Source organism: Bos grunniens, chromosome 12 (assembly GCF_055505025.1).
Source record: "Bos grunniens cultivar Pamir isolate PY7600 chromosome 12, Bosgru_T2T1.0, whole genome shotgun sequence".
NCBI lineage: Eukaryota > Metazoa > Chordata > Mammalia > Artiodactyla > Bovidae > Bos > Bos grunniens.
The window spans coordinates 73,499,024-73,521,327 of NC_141176.1; the positions used below are offsets into that span (position 1 = coordinate 73,499,024).

Genomic DNA, 22,304 nt, shown 5'->3' on the forward strand with positions numbered 1-22,304 from the left:
TGACTGGGATTGGTTACGATTCTGCTAGCTGCTAATTATTGGCTCTTAAGATTAGGAAGCCCACTGTGTCTCAGTTTCTTTGATAGTGGAAGTGAGGTTACTACAATTCTCAGAGGGTTGTTGCAAATGTAACTGTGACAGTGATACCATAGTACGGCCTGTGGGCTAGTGCCAGTCTATGGCCTGTTTGTAACTATGTTAGAAATAAGTACAGGAAATTCAAGAAAACTAGACATGTGCAGCCATCTGTTACTGCTGTGACATCTACACTCAGAAGGGGTGGGATCCTGAACAGCCCAGAGACCAGTGTGACTGTTGCACTTGCAGAGGGAAGGTGCACACGACTGAGCTGAGCACTAGCCGTGCTCAGTGGATCATTGATTAGGTTGAAATGGTCTGAAAATGTAAAATTACATAAAACTGATTCTCAACCTCAGGTGAGAAACACTGCTTTTGAACTATGCTGGATTTGTGATTAGCGCCCCATCAGTACTACCCTCTACAGCACTACCCTCTTTATTAATTGTTACCATCATATTTATGTTTAAAATTAGACCACACAGGCTTCCAAAAGGCCCTATTATACATTATCAATATTTTTAATAGCATTAAAAAGTTAGAAATAAATTCCTGTTCAAGTTTGGAGGGTTTTTTCTTTTTTTTTTTTTTTAATCTAAAAACAATACTATGCTTATATTTATACTGATGCTATTCTTGAATCAGCAGTATGGTCCTAATGTTGAAGAAGGTCCCTGGAAACACAATAGACCACTTTAAAGCCTTCAGAGTTTTTTAAACACAAGGTTTTATGTGTAAGCTGTTAATTTTCCTTTAAAAACAGAAAGAATGTGGGTTAACTGAGCTTTTGTTTTTTAAACCTAATGTAGTAAGGAAAAAAATAATTTTCCCCCAAAACTAAAATAGCAATGTGTACTGAAAAGCTGGGAGAAATACATGTTTTTTTAAATTTAGAACTAAAAAATGACATTACTGGAAGGAATGACATGCCTGAGTTCAATGAGACCTCCATCTATACTCCAGGCCCAGATGACTTCCCTTAGGAGTCAAAATTGGGACTGTGTGATTTTTTAAGAAGAACAAAGATTAAGACTTAGATATACTGAACATGTTTTACACAAAGTTTACTTTGGATGGTTCTGACTAAATTCACTTTTCACTTAGCAAACATGCTCACAATTATCCATTCTAATTGGTGGAAGCTTTGGGTATTCCAAAGCAGTGTTTAATTCAAAAGTTAATCATATTTAATTATGGAGGATATTATATAAAACATATTTTTAAAATTAAATTTTGCAGAATACCTAGACAAAAAATGAGTCTCTGAGATGGAATTTATATTACATTAGAAATATTATAAGTAGGTAATGATAAACAGAGGACTGAAGGTTTTTAAACCCTATCTTTTACAACTATAAAATATTTATAAATCCATGAGTTTATACTGATTCTGATAAAACATAAAATAGGAGGAAGGGTAAGCTCTTTTTTGCAATAGAATACCAAGTCACAAATGTAGACAGGCTGACAGAAAAGTATCATATGGCAGCCATCATAAACAATTCAGACAAAATTCATCATTGGCTGAATATACCATGAATGTTCGGGAGTTGGGGGAGGCATGGCATTTTCATAGACTCTAAGTATCTTCCTTGATTAATTCTTTAGGGAAGAGTTGCATTTTTAAAGTGGAAAACTCTGGCAAACACCAGGCTAAGCAGAGTAAACATTACTAATAATGAACCTACTGATACCCTTGGAATTTTTTTCTTGCTTCTTTAAAAATTTATTTTATTTAAGCATAGCTGATTTACAATGTTGTGTTAATTTCTGCTATTCAGCAGTGATTCAGTTATACATATACATACATTGTTTTTCATATAAGTTAAATAAACAGGGTGACAGTGTACAGCCTTTTCTTTCCTCTTTCCCAATTTTGACCCAGGCAGTGGTTCCATGTCTGGTTCTAACTCTTGCTTCTTAACCTGCGTGTAGGTTTCTCAGGAGACAGGTAAGGTGGTCTGGTACTCACATCTTTAAGAACTGTCCACAGTTTGTTGTGATCCACAGTCAAAGGCATTGGTGTGGTCAATAAAGTAGTAGATGTTTTTCTGAGCAGACACCATATGGCCCGAAAAGCCTGGAAATGTTTTGACTTCCTGTTTACAGGAAAACTCTGCCCACCCTGCCCTAGGGCTCTGCTATTGAAGCATGGACCAGCCAGGCTTGGTCTGGAAGGCTGTTAGGAACATGGAATCTTATCTGTACTCTAGACCTACTGACTCAGAATCTCCGGATCCCAGGTGAGTCCTGCTCACATTACAGTTTGAGAAGCACTGGTTTAGAGGCCCTGCTCGGGTCATCCTGTGGTTGCACCCTCCCCAGGTTCAGGCAGCCAGAGAGGACCAGGGGGTGTGGCCACCTGGAGCCCCGCCCCCTCCAGGCCGTCTCTGAGCACCTGGACCCTAGAACCCCTGCTCCCAGCGCCAGTGGAGGCCTCCCTCCTGGGGGCCATGTCCCAGCCGGACAAGTGGTCAAGATACAGTTGTTTGTGGGACGGGAAGAGAGTGGCCTGAACCTGGACTTGAAGGCTGGGGGTGCTCTTGCTTGAACAGCAGATTCCTCAGGGAACAAAAAGGGTCAGAGCCAGAGGTGGGAAGAGCAGGGGGAGGGCTGGGGACTGGGTCAGCCCCTCCCTCTGCTCTCCTGCCTTCTGGCTTGTAGCTGTGTCCAAAATCCCATTCTGCCAGTTATTAATAGTTAAGAAGGTATACTTGACAATTTTGTTTGACTGACTTATAACTTTTAAATATTTAAGCATGTAGTATGGGCTTCATTTATACTCTTGACCAGGGACCACAGATGTGAGTGACAGGTCTGTTAAATGCTTCTCAAAGTGTGTTCAGAGGACCCCCTCCATAAAAACCCACTGGGTTGTTGGTTAAAAATTCAAATTCCCAGGCCCCACTTGTGTAACAACCTGGATCAGATCTTTGGGGCTGGAGCCCAGGAACCTGCATTCTGACCCCTCCTCTGGTGACTCTGATCCACAGCAGAGCTACAGGAGGACTTGTAATGGAGTGGGGAGGGGCATGGAGAAGAGCTGCCCCGAGGGGTAGGAAGCATCAGGAGAAGAGGGAGGTCCCAGGTCAGAGGAATGTGCTGACCAGGAGCTCACACCTTCTTGCTTCTCTCATAATTCTACTCACAACCTGGCCTGACCCCACCCCCGGGAGCTGGATGTAAAGAGAAGCTTCTAGAATGGGACGAGAGTGTCTTTCTGCCAACCATGAGGCTCTCGGGGGCTGCCCTGCAGAAGGAAGGACCCGAGTCAGGGGCAGTAGGAGCAAAGGGGCTGCGAGCACCTGGAGGGACCACACGGACCCACCCAGAGAGTCAGGCTGAAGCTGCTGAGCAGGTCTTTGGGCAGGGAGACCTCCTGGTCCCATGGGACATGGGAGGAGCTGGGACAGACTGTGTGGTCACACCTGTCTGGGCTCAGAGGCTGCATCTGTCAGTTATGAGTCTATGACATTGATCAAGTTCCTTAAGCTCTGTAAGATGGGGCTCCTAATATTCTCTGAGCTTATGTTAAAATTAAATGTGATAGTCTTATGTTCAGGCCTGTGACACTGGCAGGATAGGCAAGTGCCATGGTTTTCATACTGCCAAGAATCTCTGTAGCCACCGACGAGCCCAGAATCGGCATGATAAATAGTACAAGAAAGCCCATTTGGGCACAGCCCTGAAAGCCAACCCTTTTGGAAGCTTCTCATGCCAAGAGAATCGTGCTTGAAAAAGTAGGGGTTGAAGCCAAACAACCAAATTCTGCCATCAGGAAATGTGTCAGGGTTCAGCTCACCAAGAATGGCAAAAAATCACAGCCTTTGTACCCAGTGATGGTTGCTTGAACTTTATTGAGGAAAGTGATGATATTCTGGTTGCTGGATTTGGTTGTAAAGGTCATGCTATTGGTGACATTCCTGGAGTTTGCTTTAGGTTGTCAAAGTAGCTAGTGTCTCTCTTTTGGCCTTATACAAATGCAAGAAGAAAGACCAAGATCATGAATTTGGATGATGAAAGCATGATAGTAATAAATTTTCATATACCCCCAAAATTAAATGTGATAGTTAAATAAAAATACATCCCACCCCACAATACAATAAGGGGCAGCTGATGTTTACTGTGGAGAAGGCGATGGCACCCCACTTCAGTACTCTTGCCTGGAAAATCCCATGGATGGAGGAGCCTGGTGGGCTACAGTCCATGGGGTCACGAAGAGTCGGATATGACCGAGCAACTTCACTTTCCCTTTTCACTTTCATGCATTGGAGAAGGAAATGGCAACCCACTCCTGTGTTCTTGCCTGGAGAATCCCAGGGATGGTGGAGCCTGTTGGACTGCCGTTTATGGGGTCACACAGAATCAGACACGACTGACGTGACTTAGCAGCAGCAGCAGCAGCAGCTGTTTACTGGGGCATTCATTACCTTACACCTCTGCACTTCTTGATGCTCCTATCATAGGCACTTGTCACTGACTGTGCTCAGTCACGTCCAACTCTGCAACCCTATGACTACAGCCTGCCAGCCACCTCTGTTCATGGGATTCTTCAGGCAAGAATACTAGAGGGTTACCATTTCCTCCTCCAGGGCATCCTCCCCATCCAGACATGGAACTTGCATCTCCTGTGTCTCCTGCATTAGCAGATTCTTTTTTTTTTTTTTTTTTGGCAGATTCTTTACCACTGAGACTCTTTACCTGGGAAGCATCTGTCACTGGCTATCAGCCAGCGGTCTTATCAAGATCAATTTCCTCAAACCCTCCAGGGGGCGCTAGTGGTAAGGAATCTGCCTGCAACTGCAGGAGAACCAACAGAGGCAAGTTTCATTCCTGGGTCAGGAAGATCGCCAGGAGGAGGATATGGCAACCCACTCCAGTATTCCTGACAGAAATCCCGTCTTCTGTCCATGGGGTCCCAAAGAATCATCATGACTAAGCACACACACACACCTCAGACCCCAGGCACAGGAAGGTTCCAGTCACAGACATGTGCCAGACCTGTGCTTGGCCAGTGGCCTGGAGCGCCGAGTTTCTCTGCCTAGGAGTGACTCCTAAAGTTACTGCAGAGCTGCTCATCCTGTACATTTCCCAGGATTTCCCTCCCAGCAAGCCACATCTTGGGACTCAGATGTGTGAAGCTCAGGTTTGTGAACTAAGACTGTGGTGGTTTAGTTGCTGAGTCTTGTCCAACACTTGTGAACCCATCGACTGTAGCCTGCCAGGCGCCTTTGTCCATATGGGGTTCTCCAGGAAATAATATTGGAGTAAGTTGCCATTTCCTTCTCCAGGGGATCTTCCTGACTCAGGGATGGAACCCGGGTCTCCTGCTTTGCAGGCAGATACTTTACTGGCTGACCCATGAGGAAAGCTCCAGAAGTGAAAGTAAAGTCACTCGATTGTGTCCCGACTCTTTGCAATGCTATGGACTCTAGCCTGCAAGGCTTCTCCGTCCATGGGATTTTCCAGGCAAGAATATTGGAGTGGGTTGCCATTTCCTTCTCCAGGGGTTCTTCCCAACTGAGGGATCAAACCCAGGTCTCCCATACTGTGGGCAGACTCTACCATCTGAGCCATCAGGGAATCTTTTAAAAGAAGTAACTATAGGAGTGTAACCCTTGGAGAGGCACTCATACACACTGTAGACTGTTCTGTAGCCAGCTTTTAATAACATGAGTGAATTGATACTGTCAGTGTCTGCCCATAAATCCTGCATGGGTGTGTGTGCTTAGTCATGTTCAACTCTTTGTGACCCCATGGATTATAACCTGGTGGGCTCCTCTGTCCATGGAATACTGCAGTATTGGGTTGCCATTTCCTTCTCCAGGGGATCTTCCCAAATCAGGGATTGAACCTTGCAGCTTCTGTATTGGCAGGGAGATTCTTTATCACTGAGCCACCAGGGATACCCAACTAGGCTGGGCTGGTATGAAACCTCCAGGGACAACCATGCTATACTGAAAATCACCAGCAGGGGGCAGAAGACTCATGTATCCAGGTGACCAGCGTGGAAAGGCCATGGAATGAGGGGCCAGGAAGACCTCACAGGGGGCAAGAGGTGTCACAGGCCCCCACCTCACCCACCTCATCTACACCCTAGACACAGAAATGCACCTTTCTGCTCCTACAGAATCACCTAATTTGTTTACTTTGTTCCTCATCCAGATAGAGTCCTTATAACTTCAACATGGCAAAGGCCAGTGGTTTGTAAAATCACCAAGGGAGCTCTGTAAACCCAGTGCTGAAGCCTCATCTCAGTAAAATCAGAATCTCGGGAGAGGGGAGGCAGGAATCAGCACTTTAAAAAATCCACAAGAGAGCAGCCAAACAAAAACCTCTGTTGGAAATATAAGATCTCATTTCTTCCCAAATGGCAGCTGCTTTCATTGCTAGAAAATGTTAGTTGCTCAGTTTTGTCTGACTCTTTGCAACTCTATGGACTATAGCCCACCAGAATTCCATGGAATTCTCCACATAAGAATACTGGAGTGGGTTGCCTATTCCCTTCTCTAGGGGACCTTCCCAACCCAGGGGTCAAAAACCCTGGTCTCCTCCATTGCAGGCAGATTCTTCACTGTCTAAGCCACCAGGAAAGCGGAAGACAGTTTGATTTCTTCCTGTTTTACTACTGACTCTCCCTAGTCAGACCCCAAAGGCCAGGGGGTTTCATTTGACAGCTGTGCATGTGTGTATATGAGTCACTCAGTAATGTCTGACTCTTTGCAACCCCATGGACTGCAGCCCGCCAGGCTCCTCTGTCAGTAGGATTTCCCAGGCAAGAATACTGGAGTGGGTTGTTATTTTCAGCTCCAGGGGATCTGCCTGACCCAGGGATCAGGCAGATTTTCTACTGCTGATCCACCTGGGAAGCCCCCCTGTCAGGTATGGCTTGTGCCCATAGAATGTGCTCCAGAGGACATGCTTTCCCCTTAAAACACCCCTGGGACTGCTCTATGTGATTCCTGTCAGCTGGGGGATGGGCGATTCTCACAGGACAGGCTCAGCTGTGCTGCCCATGGCTCCAGATCATAGTGTCAGGCTCAGCATCTCTGCACATGGCCCTCAGAGCTGAGGTGTTGATGCAGCCATTTTGCATCAGGGAGTCTTGTCTGAAGGGCCGGGTTGAGGTTTCTGCATGAGGCGCCCTGTGAACAAGTGAAACTTGACTCAGCAACAAAGGGAGAGAAAAAAGGTAACACTTTATTTCATTAAGTAAGTATTAGTCACTCAGTCATGCCCAACTCTTTGCAACCCCATGGACTGCAGCCTACCAGGCTCCTCTATCCATGAGATTTTCCAGGCAAGGATACTGGAGTGGGTTGCCATTTCCTTCTCCAGGGGATCTTCCCAACCCAGGGATCAAACCCAGGTCTCCTGCACTGCAGGCAGATTCTTTACTGACTGAGCTACAAGGGAAGACCTTGTAGCCCTTATTTCATTATCCAGATTCTATTTTACTCCCAGGGAATTGTTGATGGGCTTTGTCAGTGACTGTTCTGTCTCAGCCCAGCCTCCCTGAATATTAAGGGCCCCGCCTTACCTTTAATGACCGTTTCCTTTGTTACCTGTGGAGATAATCTTGATGAAGAGAAAGAGACCGATTTCTCCTCTATGCCTGAAGATCCAAAAGGGAAGGTATTGATATAATAAGTTTTGTTTGTTTTTTAAGGTAACTCCCTCTTGGCTGGGGCTTGATGTTGCTTCTGAAATAAGTGGGAGTCTGTGGTGCCCTTCATCTGAGGAAGACAACCTGGTATTAGTTAAATAGGAAAGGGAAGGACCTAGGCATCAGGGTACACAGAGAACCAGGTCTGGATTCCCAGATACGAGTTTAAGAAGGCCTCATCACTGTGGAAACAGTGTTTCTATGCTTGTGAGACAGGAAAGAAGGGGATACACATATTGAGAAAAACAGGATCTCACAAAAACTGGCTTGAACCAGCTAAAATCAATATAGTGTTGAGCATGGTCTGGTCTCTGATCTCTAACTCATTACACCTTCATTATAACACTAAAATTCATTCCCCTCTCACCATGACTGGTGCTGTGATAGTTCCAAGGCTGACCATAGAAGGCCAAACAGTGATACCAAAGAGGAGGGTCTGGCTGTTCACCACTCAAAAGCCAATAAAGAGGCTAGGTTGGTGGAAAGGAACATTTACTTTATTTTGGATGCCAGTATGTACTCTTGCCTGGAAAATCCCATGGGCGGAGGAGCCTGGTAAACTGCAGTCCATGGGGTTGCTACGAGTTGGACACAACTGAGCGTCTTCACTTTGACTTTTTACTTTCACGCATTGGAGAAGTGAATGGCAACCCACTCCAGTGTTCTTGCCTGGAGAATCCCAGGGAGGAGGGACGGGTGGGCTGCCGTCTATGGGGTCGCATAGCGTCGGACAAGACTGAAGCAACTTAGCAGCAGCAGCAGCAGCATGTGGTGAGGGGGGAGGGTGGGCACCTCTACAAAGGCTGACTCCTCCTCCCTTGACAATGAATGGACAAGAACTTTTAAAGACAGAGGGAGAGGGTTACGTGTAGAAACAGCAGAGTCAATGCTGACAGTCATCTTGAAATTGGTCATTGGTGGTCTGACCAGTGTCATCTTAATTGTTTTAAGTACAGTTACTCTTCAGTTCCAGGGTTGGTTTGTTCCCATTTCTCGAGGTCATTTCTCAGAACTGTGGCAGTTTATGTCACGGCTACAGTCCGGTCATTATGTAGATCTTAACCTGAAGGGGTTTTCAGTACCTATAAGACAGCTCACAGGATATGGCTCAGAATATTATCTATAGCCCTTGAGAAGGAATTAAGAGGTCCTTGACTATGCTTAATGACTATATTATTAACTGTTTTTCTTTGTATCTACATGTTCTCACTTCTGGGATTAAACATATTTTTTGGCTAAAGATTTTCCACAGACAAAAGGCAGGCAGAGGACATGGGGGGCAAGGACCATAGGGTCCTGCTCCATTTCAAAAGTGTGCAGTGGTTCAGTTCTTGAAAATCCCTGTTCCTTCCCTGGAATAGCAAGAATATTCGTCCCACTTATTATCATATGAAATTACCCAGACCATGACAATTAACAACCCCATACCCTGGGCCCTCTCACCTTCTGAGAGGGTCCACATTCTGACTATGGAGTGTGTGTCCCTGAATAAGTCCATTTTCACTCTACTTCAGCTTCCTCTTAAACTCTCTCCTGCAGGAAGCCAAAGACCCTCACTTGGAAGCTGGTCCTGGTACTCCCACGTTTTCCAGGATGAGATATTTCCTTCTCCTGCACCACTTGTAACGTGGAGGATGAAGAGTAGGGACTATAAATCGAAACTGATTATAAAGCAGATAATCTAGTTTGAGGAAGAGTTCTGATTTATCCTCCTGGTGTTGTTTCTTAAACTCTAGCAAAAGTCTGGTTTCCACATTTCTGGGCAAATATTTTTTAAAAATGTATTCTGTTTTTAAAATCAACTCTGCTGTGGAATTTTTAAGGAAGGATGTTACTGGGTTCTCATCTGCTCCCTAGCTGGATGGCACATGCTTCATCTCCCTCTATGGCATTCTTTCATCCTGGCTCACAGACTCTGTAAGCCTGTTGCCTCCCACTTTCTGAATTTTCCAGACCCCATGTGGGAAATCAGGTTTTTACTTGTAACACAAGATGATGGTATGGGAATCTCTTCTGCAAAGCGGCCAACTCACCTGGCTTCTAGCAGGAGGTAAGGCACCAGTCATACTTGGGGTGGGGGTTCTATCATGTCTGATATCCCCCCTACTTTGTCCTTGCCTGGGAGGTTGAGGATGGTGACCACGGGGGACAGGGATTCCCACTCTCTGCCTCTTGTCCCCAGACCTTTGCTCTCCTCTGACTTGGGTTTCAGTCTCTCTTCTCTGGAGGAAAACTCAGTTGATTAAGTTTTCTTGAAAACTGTGCTCTTTATGCCAGCACCAGTGGCCTTTAAGCTATAACCTCAAGAATTGCATTTTCACTCCTTTATCACAAACATTTATACCATAGAAAGGACAATTTACTTACTCCTTGGAAGGAAAGTTATGACCAACCTAGACAGCATATTAAAAAGCAGAGACATTACTTTGTCAACAAAGGTCTGTCTAGTCAGGGCTATGGTTTTTCCAGTGGTCATGTATGGATGTGAGAGTTGGACTGTGAAGAAAGCTGAGCACAGAAGAATTGATGCTTTTGAACTGTGGTGTTGGTGGAGACTCTTGAGAGTCCCTTGGACTGCAAGGAGATCCAACCAGTCCATCCTAAAGGAAATCGGTCCTGGGTGTTCATCAGTCCTGCGACTGATGTTGAAGCTGAAACTCCAATATTTTGGCCGCATGATGCAAAGAGCTGAGTCATTTGAAAAGACCCTGGTGCTGGGAAAGATTGAAGGTGGAGGAGAAGGGGACAACAGAGGATGAGATGGTTGGATGGCATCACCGACTCAATGGGCATGAGTTTGGGTAAACTCCGGGAGTTGGTGATGGACAGGGAGGCCTGGTGTGCTGCAATTCATGGAGTCACAAAGAGTTGGACATGACTGAGCGACCAAACTGAAGGACAATTAATTTCATATTCTGATAAAGTATCTTGCTATAATAACGTCCACTTATTAAACATCCCTTCTGCATCAGAAATTACAACAAGCACTTTCACATAAACAATAACTCCATGAGATAGTTATTACTTTTTGTTTTTTACTTTTTGATTTATTGTGGCACTTGGGACCTATGTTGTGTCATGCAAGATCTTTTGTTGTGGTGCATGGACTCTCTCATATGGAGCAGCGGGCAGGCTCAATAGCTGTGGTGCTCAGGTTTAGTTGCTCTGCTGGCATGTGGGTTCTGAGTTCCCTGACCAGGGATTAAACTGACTCCCTTGCATTTCAAGGCAGATTCTTAACCACTGGACTACCAGGGAAGTCCCAGATATTACTTTTAAATACCCATTTTACAGATGAGAAACTGAGTTCAGAGAACACTGTCACTCAACTAGAGTTGGAAGAGTCGCCCTGTTATGAGGCAACTGACACAGCTTCTGGGAACCTAAGAGTTTCTAGTTTTTGGAGGGATCAGATAGAAAGAAAAGACAAATGTTTTAATTCTACTTACAAAGATGTAATTTTCCAAATTGTTTTAAGTCATAATTAGCTTAAGGGAAAGGATTTTTTTATGTTGGGAAAACACTAAATTAAACCAGTAATATTTTAGACAAAAACAATAAAATTTATAAGCATATTCTCCAGTTCACTCAGCAACTAGTCCTTTTTGTTAATGGTTTTATGAAGGCATCAGGTTTTCCATTAGGACTCTATAATTTCTTACAAAGTTTAGCTCTTCATTTGAAACTTATCAGAAATCTGTACTTGTCAAAAGTCCTTCCTATGGATCTTCTTGAAAATGAAGCACTTTTACAAACACATCTTAGTACAGCAACAACTGTCTGTGAATGATGAAAGATTTTTGCATACATGGGCATGCTGCACAGGTTAATAAACTTTTTCTCTTGTTCATCTGTCTTATATCAATTGAATTTCCCAGGTCTCAGCCAGAGGACCTAGAAGGGTAAAACAAAAAGGAATTCTCTCCTCCATTACATGGTAAAATATACATAACACATGTGAACTATCTTAACCATTTTAAAATGTACTATTGTGGGCATTGATTAGATTCACATTGCTGTGCAATCATCACCACAGTCCATCTCCAGAGCTTTTTCACCTTCCAACTGAAACTCTGTGTCCATTAAACACTCCCCACCATCCCCCCTGCCCAGCAAACACCATTCTACTTTGTGTTTCTATGAATTTCACTAGTCTGCTGCCGCTACTGCTAAGTCGCTTCAGTCGTGTCTGACTCTGTGCGACCCCATAGATGGCAGCCTGCCAGGCTCCCCCATCCCTGGGATTCTCCAGGAAAGAACACTGGAGTGGGTTGCCATTTCCTTCTCCAATGCATCAAAGTGAAAAGTGAAAGTGAAGTCGCTCAGTCGTGTCCGACTCTGGCGACAGCCTGGACTGCAGCCTACCAGGCTCCTCCATTCATGGGATTTTCCAGGCAAGAGTACTGGAGTGGGGTGCCATTGCCTTATCCGACTAGATCACTAGTTTATCATAAAAGGATTCAAGTCAGGAACAGCCAGATGGAAGAGATGCAGAGAGCAAGGCAGGGGGAGGGGCAGGGTCTTCCAGGCCTCTCCAGGTGAGTCACCCTTCCAGCACCTGCACATGTTCACCAGCTGGGAAGCTCTGTGAACCCCATCCTATTGGTTTTTTATTGAGGCTTCATAGAAGCATACTTGGGCAAGGTTGATTAAAGCATTGGCCATCGGTGGTTGAACTGTTTCCAGTCCCTCTTCTCCCTGGATTTGGGGGGTGGGGCTGAAAGCGCCAACCCTTTAATCAGGTGGTTGGTTTTTCTGACTAACAGATGCATTCACTAAAACTCAGGTGTAGTTGAAAGGGGCTTGTTACAATTACCAAAAGATATTTTTTCACTCTTAGAGCACCTAAGGGTTTTAGGAGTTCTGTAACAGCAACAGCATGAAGACTAAATAAGTATTCTAATTGTAAGTCACAACCTCATAGTCTTCGAGGCTCATCCATGCTGCAGCACGTGGCAGAATTTCCTTTCTTTTTAAGGCTGAATGATACTCCACTGTATGTTTATACCACACTTTGTTTATTCATTCCAGAAATAATACTTTTGAATGCATTTTTCTTCATATATATTCATGCGGGCTTCATATATGGGGAAAACGTTGGAAGTTCTTTATTTCCCTCTTGTACACCTGCTTATTAGCTCATTTAAAATTTATTTAGCTGAGAGATAAAGTAAACCTTGACTTCTTGCTTATGTACTTTTCTTTGTGCATCAGTGCACTGCTGAGTAACTGTCCTTCATGCCACAAGAAGAACGTGTTTTGGTCTTTCCTTTTCCCTCCTCTTATCAAAACAGGATTCCTCCAGGGCCAGCCTAGCAGTAGAACAGACACCAGGGAGCCTGAGGCTGTCATCTCAGTAGCTTGGCAGCTTTGTGCTTGTCATCTGTGCTCACCTCCACTGACCAGTATTGGCCACTAGCTCAGTGTGTCTCGTGATTGGGCGGGGGGGTAGCTTATCCCAGGTAAGCCCCCCAGGATCCTGCTCCATTCCAGTTGGAGACCTTCCCACAGCGCCCTTGTTTTGTCCTGATGAGGGCAGCGTGCCGGGAGGGCGAGCTGCTATCTCCTTCTGCCAGCTTTCTCTGTCTTCACCACAGCTGAGGGGCGTTTATGCTGCAGCCTGCCCCTCCCTCTCCATCTTCTGGGTGGGGGCCTGGGCTCAGAGTTTAGTAGAGTTTGCAGCCCAGTTAGGGAACGTGGGCGCCTGGGGTCTTGAGCCCCGTGCCTTGCGGTTCCCCCACCGCCTCCATCAGCGGCGCCTGCGGCCTCGCTTCACACCTGCGTGTGGCCCCCGGCTGCCCCCACCCCACGCCCCTGGCTTGCGCTGGTCCGGGCCGGCAAGATGCAGCCGGTGTCCCCGGAGGAGAAGCCCAACCCGCTGCAGGATGCGAACTTCTGCTCCCGGCTGTTCTCCTGGTGAGCCCCGCCTGGGCTGAGACACCCCGCCCCTCAGGGCCAGTGCCTGACGCTGCTGAGCCTTGCAGGGGTTGAGGGTCGAGGGTCAGGGCGAGGGAGTGCTTTCCGATGGCTGCTTGTAGCGGTGGGGTCTCCCCACGCCGGCCACGGGGGTCCCTGTCTGCACCCTCTGGGTGAGGCGACGGGAAGGGGTAGCAGGAACGGGAAGAGGGACCTGGTGGCGGGGCACAGGGTCTCCCTGCCTTGCAACTCGCTGCCCCGCCAGCCTCCTTAGTCCCAGGGAGCAGGAGGGGCAGTGGGAGCAGGAGGCAGGGAGGCTGAGAACCTAGGCTGCCCAGGGCTGGTCACCGCCAGCGGGAGAAGGACTGGACCCCCATATGCCATCCTTAGTCGGCTTCCGCAAGACAGCTCCAGATTCACAGTGAACTATGAATTCAACGGGACTTTGAAAACTCCGGATTCAAAAGGAACTAATTCGCACCCTTTCCCCACTAAGCAAACAGCCCTGAGCCGCTTCCTTTATCTAGTTAGTGCTCTGCTCCTGTTGTCATCTTCCGGTAATGTCCCTACCTTTCCCCATATTCCTTAGGTGACAGCTGAGTCCAACTGCACTGGGTTCCCTTGTCCCTGTGTCTGTGACCAGGTCTCCCTGCCTCCCTCTTTCTCTCCGTGTGCATCTCTCACTGTATATCCTGGTATCTAGTTGTGACACATTTCATGTGTGTAAGAACACTATTGTTTTTTATTTAATGAAAGTGAAAGTGAAGTCGCTCAGTCATGTCCGACTCTTTGCGACCCCATGAATTGTAGCCTACCAGGCTCTTCCATCCATGGGATTCTCCAGGCAAGAGTACTGGAGTGGGTTGCCATTTCCTTCTCCAGGGGATATTCCCGACCCAGGGATCTAACCTGGGTCTACTGCATTGTAGGCAGATGCTTTTACCGCCTGAGTCACCACCGTTTAATGAATGGGGACACAATTCTTGAACCCATTTTAATTTTACCTGGGATACACTGAGGACTGGAGTATGGATTTGACCAGTCCCTTTCCTTACTGTGAATATTTCCACTTCCACCTTTGAGAGTCACCTTGGGGATGGGGTCCCTGAAGCCTGTGGGGTCTTATCTGCATCTCTAGCCTTTCCAGAAGCAGTGCAAGGTCTTGATGCAGGTGGTCCTGCCCAGGAGTCCTTTGGTCCTGAAAACACTGAAGGGTCCCTGAGCTGGGAGGAAACACACAGATGAGAAGGGACTCCGAGAGATGAAGCTCTCAACTAAAGTTTTCCATCCAGTAGCTGGGACCACTAACTAGATGGGCCTCAAACTCTGGGTTTAATCACACTTGGGTGATTATTATTCATTTCTGGACCCTAAATCATTCATCTTTCTCACAAATTCTGACATTTCCTTTTTTTCATATGGGAAGGCCTCGGGGAGCCCCAGGAAACCGAAGCTTCTATGCTTATTCTGATGGTGGTGTATTCAGTGTGTGTATCTACATCTCTTGGGTTTTTCGTGGCCCTTAAGGAAAGAGGGACAAGAAGGAAAAATATGGGTGTAGGTTTCCCTATTGGCTTAGTGGTAAAGAATCTGCTACAATAGCAGGAGACCAGGTGATGTGGATTTGATCCCTAGGTGAGGAAGATCCCCTGGAGGAGGCAATGGCAATCTACTCCAGTATTCTTGCCTGGGAAATCCCATGGACAGAGGAGCCTGGCAGGCTAAAGTCCATGGGGTTGCAAAAGAGTTGGACATGAGTGAGTGACTAAATAGCAACAACTGTAAATGATACTGAAGTAGAGACACCTCCCCTTAACCTCAGGCAGGGCAAGGAACTCTCCAGGGATGTTCTGTTTGTGGATTTTCAAAATGTGTGTGTATGCAAATGAGACGGTGAGGTGAGGACTTCTCATTGGTTTGGGTAGACACCCATTTCCAGTTTTCCTGATGAACTGGAAGGAGCTATTACCTCTTATTTTACGTGTGAAGTCACTGAAGCAGAGAGGATGAGTAATTTTTTAAAAACTTTTAATTTTATATTGGAGTACAGCCAATTTACAATGTTGTGATAGTCTCATGTGGACAGGAAAGGGATTCAGTCATACCTATACATGTATCCATTCTCCCCCAAATTCCAAGAGTTTGAGTAACTTGCCTGCATCACACAGCTTAATAGCGAAAGTTGGATCCCAAACCAGGAGTCTGGCTCCTGAGGCTGTGTTGCCCTGTATGTAACTGCTATTCTGAGAATATTCTGTGAATTTTAGAAAAGAATATATATTTTTTCTATTTATATAAAAATATTAAAACTATAGAAGAAGAAGGGCCTCCCAGATAGGTGGCACAGGGGTAAAGAATCCATCTGCCAGTGCAGGAGAGTCAAGAGAGGTGGGTTTGACCCTTGGGTTAGGAAGATCCCCTGGTGTAAGAAATGACAACCCACTCCAATATTGTTGCCTGGAGAATCCCATGGACAGAGGAGCCTGGTGGGCTATAGTCCATCAGGTCGCAAAGAGTTGGACATGACTGAGCACACAGAAGAAGAAAGGAATAAGGATTTGTTTTTTAGCCAGGTCTACTTGTGGATATTTTGGTTATTTCTTAGTCTTTACCCTAGAAATCTTGGCATATCTGCACATGCAGTTTTTTTTTAATCAAAATTATAGCTCATGATTTTTTAGAATTAATTTTTGTTGGCATATAGTTGCTTAACCCTGTTATGTTAGTTATGCACCACAATGAGACACCAGCTCATACATATTAGGAGGGCTCCCATGGGGAAAAAAAGGAAGAAAAAATAGTGTTGGCAAGGATGTGAAGAAACTAGAATCCTGCACACTGACGGTGGGGTTGTAAAATGGTGCATCACAAAGGACAAATATTTTATGATTTGATTTACATGAAGTCCTCAGAGCAGTCAAATTTAAAGAGAAACAAAGTGGCCTTGTGGTTGCCAGGGGCTGGGGGCAAGGCAAGTGGGGAGTTAGTGTTTGATGGCACAACAGTGCAGGAGGAAGAGAGTGCTGGAAACTGGTTGCATAGTAATGTTAAGATAGGTAACAATAATGAGCCGCCTGCTTGAAAAATCATCAAGATGGTAAACTTTATGTCGTGTGCATTTTCCACAGTTTTGACAAATTTAATGAGAAAAAAAATGGCACCTGATGTGCCTCATTTGGAAGTGTTCCTGTGTTAGAGTCTAGACTTTGCCACTTCCTGATTAGTGGCTAGTACCTCTAAGTATTGGCCTCGGGAAAGTGGGGAGAAGACCTGGAGAGAACACCTCCCTGGGATGCTGAGAGGGTCAGTGATGCTCTGAACAGGACAAGTGCCCCCAGACAAACAGCAGTCATCACCACCATAGAGCGCTTGAGTAATCCCATGTGGTCCCCAGTAGAAAGCCTCTGAAAGTTTGATACATGAGGTTACAACAACAGCAGCACCAACAGGAAGAAGAAGGACTGCTGTCCTTTCCTAGCAAGGATGCAGGCAATGAAAAGCCATGGACTCTGTAAGAGCCCTTCCAACCTCCTCTTCCCATCTATAAAAGTGCTCTCCAGCCCTGGCACTTTGGGGACTTACACTTGGCTCTCCACAAATGCAGACCTCAAACTGCAATTCTCTGCTGATTCTGGATAAGCCCATCTTTGCTGGGGAAATATTTTGCAGTCTGTCTGTTTCAGGTCAACAGAGGGTAGGAATCAACACACTGGGGGACCCATGGAAGACTCTGAACAGCAAATTATCCACTTGATACCTCTTAAAGGACACATCAGGCTGATCAGATGCAGAACTATAAAGACCAAAAAAAAAAAAAAAAAACAAGAATAAACTACAGGAGATAAATTTAAATTTGTTAGGCAGTTTATTTTGCTGTAAGGACATACCAATAAATTTGACTATACCTTTGGAATGTTCTACTTCTTGCTTGAGGCTGTGGTTATTGTATAAAATTACCAAAACTCATCAAAGTAAACACTCACTGGGAACAGATCAAGGTCAGAGAAAGAGCCCTGGAAAGCTCACCCAGCTTCCATCTACAACATGTGGGTTTCTGACTGTTAATGAAGAATAACAACTGGTATTCTAAAAATAGTGCAAAGAATCCTAGTTTGAAATTAAACATTTCTATCTATTCACAATTGCTAGTTACTGAGGGCCTAACAGGCCCAACCTCCCTAAACCATCTCAGCTCTTGGCAAGTTCACATCCCACCTCATGTCATCAGCTTCTCTGAAAATTATCTCCAGAGAGTCTGTCTTGACATCAATGACAGTCTTCGCATCCACACTCCTTTTGCAAGGGGACAGTTCACTCACTGAGACATGGCCAGTGTCAGGGAACAAGAATTTAACAGCTCCCTGATGGGCCAAGTGCATGTAGTCCAAGATACTACACCACCCTTATCTCTGGGGACAGGTCCTGCACTCACCCCCAACCTGCTGGCCTCTGGGATGAGGGAGGAGAGAAATGCAGAGCTCATCCCAGAGGCTGCAGTGAGGACACTGGGGCCATCGCCAGGGAAAGTCTCAGCAGGCTGGACAGTCCATTCCCAGCTGGACACGGTTCATTAACTGTACTTCTTATTTCCAATAGTGAGGAATAAGAAATACTCAGTAAACCACAATGGGAAAATGGACTGTTTTAGGAAAAAAATGGGGCCTATCCTATAACAAAAACTAAAAAAGTTCTAGCTGCCTTTACTGTTAGAAATAAAATAAGTTTGCATTCCTACCAGCAGTGTAAGAGAGTTCCCTTTTCTCCACACCCTCTCCAGCATTTATTGCTTGTAGACTTTTGGATCCACAGCCATTCTGACTGGCGTGAAATGGTACCTCATAGTGGTTTTGATTTGCATTTCTCTGATAATGAGTGATGTTGAGCATCTTTTCATGTGTTTGTTAGCCATCTGTATGTCTTCTTTGGAGAAATGTCTATTTAGTTCTTTGGCCCATTTTTTGATTGGGTCATTTATTTTTCTGGAGTTGAGCTGTAGGAGTTGCTTGTATATTTTTGAGATTAGTTGTTTGTCAGTTGCTTCATTTGCTATTATTTTCTCCCATTCTGAAGGCTACCTTTTCACCTTGCTAATAGTTTCCTTTGTTGTGCAGAAGCTTTTAAGTTTGCAAACTAGTACAGCCACTATGGAGAACAGTGTGGAGATTCCTTAAAAAACTGGAAATAGAACTGCCTTATGATCCAGCAATCCCACTGCTGGGCATACACACTGAGGAAACCAGAAGGGAAAGAGACACGTGTACCCCAGTGTTCATCGCAGCCCTGTTTATAATAGCCAGGACATGGAAGCAACCTAGATGCCCATCAGCAGATGAATGGGTAAGAAAGCTGTGGTACATATACACAATGGAGTATTACTCAGCCATTAAAAAGAATACATTTGAATCAGTTCTAATGAGATGGATGAAACTGGAGCCTATTATACAGAGTGAAGTAAGCCAGAAAGAAAAACACCAATACAGTATACTAACGCATATATATGGAATTTAGAAAGATGGAACCAATAACCCTGTGTACGAGACAGCAAAAGAGACACTGATGTATAGATCAGTCTTATGGACTCTGTGGGAGAGGGAGAGGGTGGGGAGATTTGGGAGAATGGCACTGAAACATGTATAATATCATGTATGAAACGAGTCGCCAGTCCAGGTTCGATGCACGATACTGGATGCTTGGGGCTGGTGCACTGGGACGACCCAGAGGGAGGGTATGGGGAGGGAGGAGGGAGGAGGGTTCAGGATGGGGAACACAGGTATACCTGTGGCAGATTCATTTTGATATTTGGCAAAACTAATACAATATTGTGAAGTATAAAAATAAAATAAAATTTAAAAAAAGAAATAAAATAAGAAAAAAGCTAAAATAAAGCACATAGATTTAGATGTTTGGATTTTTAAAAGACATACTACAAAAGCAATAGGAGAATTTGAAAGGCTCAATTTTAATTAATGATATATAATTTAAAACCTGTAAAGAAACATTAAAATCTTAAAAAAAAATATATGCACTATTACAAGTTATTTCAAAAATATAAAAGCTCTATAGGAAAAAAAAATGTGTTATAGACATTTGAAAAAGACAAGTAAATGATCAATAGACATAAAAAGTGTTCCATCTCTACAAATCAAATAGCAACCCACCCTAGTATTCTTGCCTGGAAAATCCCATGGACAGAGGAGCCCGACAGTACAGTTCATGGGGTTGCAAAGAGTTGAACAGGACTGGGGTTGTAAAATGGTAGAATGTGGGGTTGCAAAGAGTCGAACAAGACTGAGTGACTGAGCACGCATAAATCAAATAAATTCAAATTAAAGCTGTTTAAATTATTTTTAACTTTAGGCCCAGAAAAAATGTAGTTCAGGTATTCAAAGCTGACAATGAAATAAGCTCACAAACAGCTGTTAAGAGGGCAAATTGGTCTGAACCTAATGGAAAACAGTTCAGCCTTTCACTAATTTTTCTACTCCTGGGAATTTGGAAAAAGGAAAGATGCACCAAAATATATGGTCATAGATATGTATCACATCTTGATTAGCAATAAACTCTATTAAACAAAAGTGAGAGACTTCATACATTTCAATTAAATACCGATTTTGACAGAAAGAGACTCTCAGACTTTGGAGAATGAATTTATGGTTGCCAAGGAGAGTGATGGGGGAAAGGGATAGTTTGGGAGTTTGGTAGGGACGTGTACACACTGATGTATTTAGGATGGATAACCAACAAAGACCTACTGTATCACACAGGGAACTCTACTCAGTGTTATGTGGCAGCCTGGATGGGAGTGGGGTTTGGGGGAGAATGGATACATGTGTATGTATGGCTCAGTCCCTTTGCTGTCCTCCTGAAACTACCATGTCGTCAGTTGAATATACTCCTTTACAAAATAAAAAATTTAATTAAAAAATAAATGCCACATTTTGAACATTATTTAATGCTATAAATAAATGTTAACCATCAAAAGTTAAGGAAGCAGGATCCAAAGATATTTTGATGTTGAGCATTTTTTCCTCCTCAAGCAGAATTTTAAAGAGGGTGTTTTATGGGCTTCCCTTGTAGCTCAGATGGTAAAAAGTCTGTCTGTAATGCAGGAGAACCTGATTCAGTCCCTGGGTTGAGAAGATCCCCTGGAGAAGGGAATGGCTACCCACTCCAGTATTCTTGCCTAGACAGATCATGGGGTTACAAAGAGTTGGACACAACTGAGTGACTAATGCTTTCACTTTGGGGGCAGGGTGTCATCATCTGGGTAAGTCCCAGTGTTAATTCCCTGAGCATTTTATATAGGGGACATTTTATATAGGGGACACGTGTGGAATAAATCACCCAACTTGTGTCAAACCTGCTTAGTGGTAAAGCTCCTAGATGTGCACCATTGTTTCAGAAGGAAACTGAGACCTAGAGATGTTAAAGGTCATGGAGATGCTGAACTGGAGTGGAGACGTGGAGCAGAGGACAGCTGAGGTCCTGGGTGCTCAGCACCATTGCTGGGACTAGAGTCCAGTATTCTGACTCCTGGACCAGGGCTCTTTAGATGTGCCAAGGTACCTGGATTAGTAAAATCTGAAGTTCAGTCTATCTTATCACTTCTTTAATGAGTCATGGATATTCATACGTTCAACAAATAGTTCTTAAGCATCTATACCCATGTTGTCCTAGGAATAACAGGATAGAAGAAATGTGATCTCTGTCATTGTTATTCAGTTGTTCAACCATGTCTGACTTCAGGACCCCATGGACCAGCACACCAGGCTTCCTTGTCCTTTACTCTCTCCCATAGTTTGCTCAATTTCATGTCCATTGAGTCGGTGATGTTATCTAACCATCTCGTCTTCTGCTGCCCTCTTCTCCTTTTGCCTTCAATCTTTCCCAGAATCTGGGTCTTTTCCGATCAGTCAGCTCTTTGCATCAGGTTGGCCAAAGTATTGGAACTTCAGGATCAGGCCTTCCAATGAATAATCAGGGTTGATTTCTTTAGGACTGACTGGTTTGATCTCTATCCATGGGTTATTATTGTCTGGCCTTGGAAATTTCCTTACCCTGACACATCAGTAAAATGGTGTTTACCAATGGACTGCCTCTGCATGCTATTATCATTTAAATAATGCATAATCGATCTGAATAAGTTTTTTGGTGGGATCATCTGTACAGTTACTGTTTTTTTCCCTTTATAATAAATAATTGCAGAGAGATCATTTGAGATTATGTAAATATCTCTGCTTCAAGCTTTCACACACTATTTTTAATTTCCATTGATGATTTTCTGACTTGATTGTTCCTTTTTTTTCTGAATTGTTAAACATTTTTATTGTGCAGACTTACAAGGTTGCAGGACATGCAGGATAAAAAAGTGTAAAATATCAGTAAGCATATAAAATTTCAGCAGTCTTTTGGACCAGCACTTGATTTGCACAAGGGACTAAGCATCTGTATAGAACAGACATATCTTGGGATACATAGTTTACAGATTGAATCACAAAACAATTTAAAAATTATTCAGTATAGTACATTTTCAGTTATGTACACAACTTAAAAGTAACTGATTACTCCTTTTATGTTTGTTTGCATTTGTTTGCAAGAGTTTTACTTTCTCTCCTGTTTATGTAGCACTAAGGATTCATGGATT

General features: G+C 44.4%; 1 protein-coding gene and 1 pseudogene across 1 annotated transcript in view; both read left to right on the forward strand.

Annotated features, from left to right (window-relative positions):
* Positions 1-3,307: 3,307 nt before the first annotated feature.
* On the forward strand, positions 3,308-4,030 carry LOC147361899 (small ribosomal subunit protein uS12 pseudogene; annotated as a pseudogene).
* A 9,319-nt stretch (positions 4,031-13,349) lies between these two features.
* Positions 13,350-22,304, forward strand: part of LOC147361900 (ATP-binding cassette sub-family C member 4-like) — a 171,412-nt gene continuing 162,457 nt past the window's right edge. The window contains exon 1 of the mRNA XM_086330241.1: positions 13,350-13,660. Coding sequence (XP_086186367.1) covers positions 13,587-13,660 — 74 coding nt within the window. The 5' untranslated portion in view covers positions 13,350-13,586. The remainder of the gene's footprint in view (positions 13,661-22,304) is intronic.